This window comes from Physeter macrocephalus, chromosome 14 (genome assembly GCF_002837175.3).
Source record: "Physeter macrocephalus isolate SW-GA chromosome 14, ASM283717v5, whole genome shotgun sequence".
Classification (NCBI taxonomy): domain Eukaryota; kingdom Metazoa; phylum Chordata; class Mammalia; order Artiodactyla; family Physeteridae; genus Physeter; species Physeter macrocephalus.
In genome coordinates, this window is record NC_041227.1 from 45,731,636 (window position 1) to 45,740,676 (window position 9,041).

The 9,041-nt window shown below is 42.5% G+C and overlaps 1 protein-coding gene across 3 annotated transcripts in view; it reads right to left on the minus strand.

Moving 5' to 3' along the window:
- SEC23B (SEC23 homolog B, COPII coat complex component) overlaps positions 1 to 8,067 on the minus strand; it is a 37,023-nt gene extending 28,956 nt beyond the window's left edge. Inside the window, exons 1-4 of one of the 3 annotated variants that reach the window (XM_007114749.4) lie at positions 7,928 to 8,067; positions 5,096 to 5,319; positions 3,863 to 3,920; positions 825 to 911 (exon numbers count right to left, since the gene is read on the minus strand). In XM_007114749.4, coding sequence (XP_007114811.1) covers positions 825 to 911; positions 3,863 to 3,920; positions 5,096 to 5,316 — 366 coding nt within the window. In that variant the 5' untranslated portion in view covers positions 5,317 to 5,319; positions 7,928 to 8,067. Of the gene's footprint in view, positions 1 to 824; positions 912 to 3,862; positions 3,921 to 5,095; positions 5,320 to 7,639 lie in introns of all 3 variants that reach the window. The other 2 variants (XM_007114748.4, XM_007114747.3) reach the window with 2 other exon arrangements.
- Between the last annotated feature and the right edge of the window lie 974 nt (positions 8,068 to 9,041).

Here is a 9,041-nt window from a genome sequence, read left to right on the forward strand (position 1 = left end):
AGAAAGAAAGTAACATTTGAGCAAAAACCTGGAGGAGAGGGAGTGAGCAATACAGCTACAAGGGAGAAAGCTCTAGCCTGAGGAAAAGCCAGAACAAAGGCCCAGGGGCACGTCTGTTCCCAGCACGCTTGAGCAAAGTCAAGGAGGCCCATTTGGCTGAACGAGGACCCTAAAAGAAGCTGAGGTCAGAGGGGTAACATGGCCAGCTCACACAGAACTCTGAAGACTGTCTATTACTCCAGGTGAAAAGGGAGCCATTTTCGCCACTGGAGGTTTCTGAACACAGAACTAATGTGACGTTTTTAAAGAGTTACCCTGGCTGCTGGGTGAAGAATAAAATATAAGTGGGCAAGGGTAAAGTCAGGGCAAAGAGCTAAGAGACTGACCCAATAATTCAAGTGAGAGGTGGGGGCTGGCCCAGGACAGGAGCTGTGGGGCGAAAGAAGTGGCTGGATTCTGGATCAAGTGTGAATATCTACTGCATGGGATTTCCTAACGGATTAGATATGGGATGTGAGAAAAAGAGAGACGTCAAGGATGAATCTAAGATTTCTAAGCTGAACTAGAAGATGTGGTACCATCAACTGAGACGGACAAGGCTGTGGAGGGCGGGTTTTGAACTGAATCAGTGCTATCTTTTTGGTAGCCTTCTATGGAGACGGGAAAACGATGCCAACACGTGCACACGTGCCATGACCTAACGTTCAGGATCCTGTGGGCCTCACAGCTTTAAATCGTCCAGACAGGCAAGAGATACAGAAGACAAAGTATTGCAAAAGAAGCTCAATTTAACACTGCTCCTTAAATGAGCAGCAAACAATTACCTGTATCACGTACTCAACTGTAGAAAACTGGGGCATCAATTCAGCAGGCTGATTCACCTCAGATATGCCTGCATAAGCCGGAGGAAACTGAAGAGAAGAAAACAAAGCAATGCTTCATGAGGGCTGAGAGATACATTATGCCTTTTATTTTCCATTTATAAAAATAGTTAATGACCATATATTAATTCTGAAAGCACAAAATGTAGAACATGTTACTAAAATACAAAAATCAGAATTTAAGGGACTTCCCTGGTGGTCCAGTGGGTAAGACTGTGTGCTCCCAATGCAGGCGGCCCATGTTCAATCCCTGATCAGGGAACAAGATCCCGCATGCATGCCGCAACTAAAACTCATGCCGCAACTAAAGATCCTGCATGCTGCAACTAAGACCTGGGGCAGCATCAATCAATCAATCAATCATTTTTTAATCAGAATTTAAAATCTATAACCCTGTTCTATATCTATATCACATTGGAACTTTTTCTTAACGCAGCTTTAGGTTATCTTGCAACTTCTAAATCATTAAAACACACACTATTAAAAACCATTTCCAAATTGTTGCCCTGCAAATTAAGGGCTGAAATTTTAGCTGTCTCATCAATAATCTACATGGAAAACTAAAGCTTTTATTTGGGTTTACTACTCTAGCTGTTATCAATAAAGTAATACATGTTCATTGTAGAAAAACTGGCAAGTACAAGAAAAATATAAGATAAAAGATACAAACCCCCCGTGCTCCTATCACCTGGAGGCAGCTACTGTCAACATCTTGGTGTATTTCCTTCCACACTTTTTCTACTTAAGCACAGCTGAGATCACCTTATACACACAATTTTGCAACCTGCTTTTTGGTGCTTAACATAATGTCATAGGTGTTTTGTCTTTTCTCTACAAACATTTTAAATTTGTAGCTTGTACACTGATTTTTTCCCCCAATCTTTAAAAATCGTGGTAAATTTTACCATCTTAATCTTTTTTCAGTGTACAGTTCAGTGGTCTTAAATACACTCATAATGTTGTGCACCCATTTCCACCATCCATCTCCAGAACTTTTTTCATCTTGCAAAACTGAAACTCTGAACCTGTTAAACAGTAACTCCCCATCACCCCCACCCAGCCCCTGGCAACCACCTATCTACCTTCTGTCTCTATGAATTTGACTGCTCCAAGTACCTCATACAAGGGGGATCATACAGTATTTGTCTTTTGTGACTGGCTTATTTCACTCAGTAATATCATTAAGGTTCGATCATGTAGCATAAGTAAGAACACCTTGCATTTTAAGGCTATTAATATTGCATTGAACATACAGACCACATTTGCTTATCCATTCACCCGTCAGCAGACACTCGGATCAGTCGCAATGTTTTAGCTGTTGTGAATAATACTGCTATGAACATGAGTGTGTAAGTATCTCTTCAAGACCCTGCTTTCAGTTCTTTTGGGTATATATCCAGAAGTGGGAATGCTGGACCATTTGGTAAACATCACTAATGATTAGTGACGATGAGTATCTTTTTATGTGCTTAGTGGCCATCTGTCTACCGTCTTTGGAGAAATATCTATTCAAGTCCTTTGTCCATTTCTGAGTTGGGCTTTCCTGTTGTTGTTGAGTATTAGGAGTTCTCTATATATTCTGAATATTAATCCCTTATTAGACACATGATTTGCAAATATTTTCACCCATTCTATGGGTTGGACTTTTACTCTGTTGACATTGCCTTATAATTTTAACAATAAATTACATTAAAACGACATGAATTCTGAATATAATAGGGTGTAGGAATGTTTTTAAGATCTGCATATACTCTGAATATACTCTGAAGGGAGATAAATCTTGTACGGTATCTGCTTCTAATTCCCAAGACTATACTTAAAAGTCATCAACTGCGGGCTTCCCTGGTGGCGCAGTGGATGGGAGTCTGCTTGCTGATGCGGGGGATAGGGCCTTGCGCGTCCGGAGCCTGCGCTCCGCAACGGGAGAGGCCACGGCAGTGAGAGGCCCGTGTACAGCAAAAAAAAAAAAAAAAAAAAAAAAAAAAAGTCATCAACTGCACACTGGTCTCTTCACCACTGGACTCAGTGTGTGCTACCTGAGAATGAGACTGTTAATCAATTATAATCAAATATAAGAATAAACAAGTAGATGTGATTAATATCTTAAGATCTGCTAGAGCACTATATATTATGTTGGACATAATTATTTTCTAACAGCTTTATTGAGGTATAGTTTATATACCATAAAATTCACCCATTTTAAATGTACAATTCAATGATTTTTCGTAAATGCACAGAATTGTGCAATAATCACCATAATCCACTTTTTGAACATTTCCTCCATAGGCACAGTTCATTTCAAAGAAAAGTCTCTCTCATCATTTGTGAGCTCCTAGTTTAGTAGTTAAAAATGTTTAAATCAAAACAAGATCAGCTTGACCCTAAAAGTTAGAAAGGTCAGAAAATGAAAATCCAGTAATGTACACAATCCAATTAGAATAAACTGAAGGGCTTCCCTGGTGGCGCAGTGGTTGCGCGTCCGCCTGCTCGATGCAGGGGAACCGGGTTCGCGCCCCGGTCTGGGAGGATCCCACATGCCGCGGAGCGGCTGGGCCCGTGAGCCATGGCCGCTGAGCCTGCGCGTCCGGAGCCTGTGCTCCGCAACGGGAGAGGCCACAGCAGAGGGAGGCCCAAATACCACAAAAAAAAAAAAAGAATAAACTGAAGTCAAATGTAATATAAACACTTTATCTGTTTTCTAGGGTAACATACTCAGTGCTTACAGAAAACCTATTTAAAAAAAAAAAAGGAAATCTATGTCTCCTCCACAGCAAAGACAAAGACTCATATAATGAAACTGAATGACCATTCAAAACAAAAATCACATATGTTCAACATTCAATATTAGGCTTAAGAAATATCACCTTGACAGGTGCCCTGTGCCAGGGCAGACACAAATTCAACCTCACTTAATTTTTTTCAGAGTAGGACAACTAAATTGAAACACAGGAATACTTGTAAAATAATTACAGTTCACATACCTGATTTCTTTGGAAACAGAAATTACAAGCCCAAAGCTTTGCTCGATAATCAACCTGACTGTGAGAAAAATAAATATTACAACCAGATACCGTTTTCATTTTTAAGGTAGAAAGCATTTAAGTGTAAACTTCTTGTTCAGTAAATCACACGGACGTGTGTTCCTGTGTGGGTGCCTCAATGGATGAAGGTATGCAACACATTCTCTGCAGCTAGAGTTCTGGCTGCTGAGTGCACCGAAAGGCTCCTTCAAGCGGCAACAATGAACAACTACTAAATCCTTTTTGCTCTTTTCCAATTTCCTAGATAATATTTAGAAATTCATGAGTTATAAAAATTATAGGTTATTTCCTCTTGCCTTGTTATCTAAACATACTCTTTATGATTTTTCTAATGTCTTTATTGTTCAAATATATGAAACTATGAAATTTTAATACTAAAAGGACATTTAACACACAGGAAAAACAACTCAGACTTTAACCACACTTAGTGCACTTGAAGAAGTTGAGCAGAATGTTTCTGGGTTGATACACTTCCTAGAACTGGTTCAAGATAATGCTTTATAGTTGCTTTCCCCCCCTTTCTACATTAGAAAATTAACGATCAGCTATTATTTTAAAAGAGCAGCAGCATCTTATACATGGGCACACCAAGTAAGAGCAAGGAGAATGTAGTAAAAAATGTTCCCTCACATAAAAATTTTATCTTTTAAAGAGTATTTATGACACTCTTCACTTGTTTAAAAATCCTTTCAAAGAGTGCCCACATTTAAGAGAGCTATCATAGGTCACCATTTCAGGCACAAAAAAGTTACACTTAACAATAAAATCATCAAGAGTTCAAATTTCTTCTGCCTATTACCTCTTCCTGCCTTACAGCATCACCATACCAGGTAGGTACCACAAAACTCTCTAAAGCTTTTGGATATTTTTTGGAAAATGCTTTAAAAGGCACCAATAAAATCAACAGTTAAGGCAAAAGCAAACTGAAAATCAGAAAAACAAGAAATTACAAATCCCTTCCCTCTACCTCCACCTCATTCCCATAAGTTCTAATTCTATCTGGAATATCAGGCCAGGGAGATTTCCACAAGCATTCATCACCTAAGACTCTCACCATTTACTACTCATCTCAAATTTGACATCTTGCCCAACTGAGTCACTTTTAGGAGAATCACAGGAAAGTCATAATTTACTGTATTCATCATTTTTACTAGTTTTTAAAAGAATTCATACCAAAGTGGATTGAGAATGGCTTTGCAAGTTGGCCTGCTGCAAAGCACTGGTTCATACTGTACAGGGGGCAGGTCTGGACGTTCTTTCAAAGGAGTAAGGATACAAGCCAGGGGAACAACCATTCTTGTAGCCTCGAGACGGCTGGAAGGCCACACATTCCAACTAAAACGCACGCCATCGCGTTCTTCATTCTGCTGAATGAATTCCAGGTATGTTGCCATTGTCTAAAAAAAAAACAAACACTAAAGTTTAATCGTATGTGAAATTCTCAACTGAACTTCAAAAAAAGATGACCCCCTAACACCACGTTTCTTAAATACTTAGTCTGGAAGAAACTGTCACTGGAGGATGACAACATCTCACTTCTCTCTGACCCCCAAGAGCCAATTAACTTCACAGCTACCTCTCCCATTCCTTTCTCAACCCTCCTGTCTAGCCCTTAAAAAAATAAAAGGGGCGGGAGGTTTACAATCATTTGGTCATCTCTAAGTTGCATGTAGGTGAATAATAGTAATTTAAATCTCCTCTTAGATCACATATCATCTCAGCCAAGCCAATTTCAGCCCCGTGCTCAAGGGTTAAGTCTCAAACCCTGTTTCAGCATCCAGCTACCTTCCTCCCTGACCCCCTTTCCTCCTTGCTCTATTCGACTAAATACTGTATTATAATTTACATCCCAAGCGATCTTGGTTTTGTGCCCTTTCTCTCCTTCCGTTGTTAATTATGGAGAAAAGAACTGGATACTGAAATGCGAATCCTATTCACAACAAGAAGAGCTACCAGTTCTTAGCCAAGGTACTACTACTTGGGATCACCAAGATTACAAAGGCACACTTGCTATTATGCTAAGTGAGTTCCTCACCAGCTCCTGTCCCCTCACCACAGTCGCTTATGCTCCTGCCTTGGAAGATTCCAGTTAATAAAACAGCCATTCAGACTAAGTACGTTTTTCAAATCCAGATAATGCCAACTCCATCCTGTTTACATACTAAAATCTAGGCTAACACACACTTCAGCTATTAGGGTTCAAGGGAACAAAACTCTCGAGAACAATGGGAAAAAAGGCAAATTAAAGAATCTATTATAGGGCTTCCCTGGTGGCTCAGTGGTTAAGAATCCGCCTGCCAATGCAGGGGACATGGGTTCGAGCCCTGGTCTGGGAAGATCCCACATGCCGCGGAGCAACTAAGCCCGTGAGCCACAACTACTGAGCCCGCGTGCCACAACTGCTGAAGCCCGCGCACCTAGAGCCCGTGCTCCTCAACAAGAGAAGCCACCGCAACAAGAGAAGCCAAAGCAACAAGAAGCTCGCGCACAGGGACGAAGAGTAGCCCCTGCTCGCCGCAACTAGAGAAAGCCCGTGCGCAGCAACAAAGACCCAACGCAGCCAAAAATAAATAAATATTTTTTTAAAAAAAGACTCTATTATATAAGTGGCCTCTAGTGCTCACTTATGCAATGCTAAATAATGACTGTCTCCAAGCTATTTTGAGAAGTGCCATACTGTTAATTTGGACTAAGGGAACAACATAGGGCTATAAATGCAAATGAATTACTCTATTACACACAACGCGGACCACAAAAATTCCAAATGTTTGTTCCAACTGAAACTCTAAGGCATCTATTTGTTATCTCTGGCAAAAGCGGGAAACTGTAGCTCTGTGTACACAGAAAACACTTCTGCAGCTTCCTGGCTAGTAAAGGGTAATTCAGGTGGGAATGAAAGCAAGTTCTAACATCGCAATTCTCAGCAAGCACCTCGGCAGACTTCCGTAAGTGGCTGTTTTCCTTCTCAAAACAGTTCATTATTAAAAGGCACTATCTCCATCCCATGTCCCCAGGGCATCCACATATTAAAACCTGCGCTCTCCATTTCCCACTGCCTCTTCCGCTCACTCCCTCAAGAGCATGGATTCTTAACTCTGGGCACATAGCCAACAAGAGACTTCACTTATTGACTTCAGGGTCAATAAGTACTCTGAAACTGATGCAAAATTGTGTGCACGAGCCAAGGTGCATTTTTCTAGAGAGACGAGTCTACCCCAACACCATATTTTCAAAAGGGAAGGCTTTCAGAATTGGTTAACAGCTGAATGAATGAATTAATGAATAAGTAAAACTGTAAAGATCCTGTAGACGTATCGGCCAAAAAAAAAATTTGTACCATTCATTCCACCTTAAGGCATGACTTTTCAGGACACAACTAAGGTAACGCAAGGTTTAATCCTTAAAGGGAGTCCGAAGACCTGGGTTCTAGCTTCGGCTCTGTCACGAAGCATAAGTCATTTAACCTGAATCTCGAGTTCCTCAACTGTAAACTGGACGTTGAGTCCTTACGTTCCCCGCGACTCCGAGGGATCCTGCGCCAGAATCCGGCCAGCCGGACGCCGCACCTGGCTGGGACCACGTCACTCTCAGCAGACCCCTGGGGCTTCGGGCCCTTCAGCTCCTCTGACCGCCGGGAAAAGGCATCGCCCCAGGAGCAACCCACCCGCCCCTAGCAGAGACTCCCTCGGGCTCTCATAATCTGCGCTCCCCACTCACCTGGCCGGAGCCGCTCACCTGGCCGCAGCCGTACGCACCACCCACCGCTGCAAGAGCCGGGCTCCAGTTCCCACCGCCAAGTACAGCTCAGCCCTAAGCCGATTGGTTAGCGCCCTGTGCGTCACGCCACGGCGCCGTCCGCTGGCCAATCAAAGAGCGCCTCCCTGACGGGCGAGCGGAAGCAAGACGCTTAGAAAGGCTGAGCCGCCATTTTGGAACAGGGCAGGAGAGATGTGGTTGGCTCTTCAAAATCACAATTACTCAGAATACACGTTTCTCCACGTTCACCTCTAAACCTTTCTGCTTCACGAAACACCAGCGCCTAGGGAACTGTTTCCTAGGTGCAGCCAGAGCGCCTCAGGAGCTCGCAAGACGTCTGCTCGCTTCAGTGGGAAGTCCCTCTCATCGCCTTAGTTACCGGGAAGCGAGAACGTTGACGTGTGGCCCCGGAAGAGGGCGGGGCTCCTCGCGGAGGAAACCGAAGCTGGCCGGAAGGAGGTGTCGGCGCGCAGAAAGGGGCGAGGCTAAGGGAGCTTGAGCCTTGAGCGTGGGGACGCATGCGTGCAGGAGTCCTGTCAGTTAAACAGGTGTAGTTATTCTTCCTCACCTTGCAGGGTTTCCTTCCCTCGTTCGCGCACAGGTGCCTTCCGGCTCTCTGCGGAGCCTGGCGTTAGCGCACCCGCTAATCCCTCTCGATCCCTGTCATCCTTCTATGAGAAGGCGAATAATTGGGAACTGTCGTAGTCAAACATTTTAAGAGACTAACAAAACACCAAACTGCATAGAGCACGGCTTTCTACAGCCACCATGGCCGTTTTACCCCTTCTTATAAGTGGCAAAACCGAGCACGTTTGTTAATCTGACCCAGAGATATAGCCCGTCTGTAGCATATAAAAATAAGCAAAAGTGTATAAACTTAAAAGTATGCTTAAAGCATATGAAGGCGTCCAAGAATTAATTAGCTCAATTTAATATTAGTACAAAGTTTTAAGTGACTAATAAATCATAGAAATTAGTTTTAAGTCGATGTGCTATGAAATTAATTGCTGTTAATATAAAAATTTGTTGAATAATGGTTCAGTTTTATTGAACAAGTTTACACTTTTCGTGTATCTAAAGCATTAAGAGTAATAGTAGGTTTTTTAATACTTAAACTGGTATGAGTTCAGGAAGTTCAAATCAATTATTCTCTCAGTAAAGAGACACACTCAATTAAGATACAATACACATTTGTATCATACTTCACAGTGAGAAAATGTTTCCAAGTCCAAGCTGGTGCTGCTTGCTGCACAACAGGCCAATTGAGAGATGAGTTGGGGCAAAGACTAGCGACTTTATTCGGAAAGTCGCAGACCCAGGAGTCTGGTTCTGACCTCGGGTGGCCTCGGCCTGCAGCGGCTTG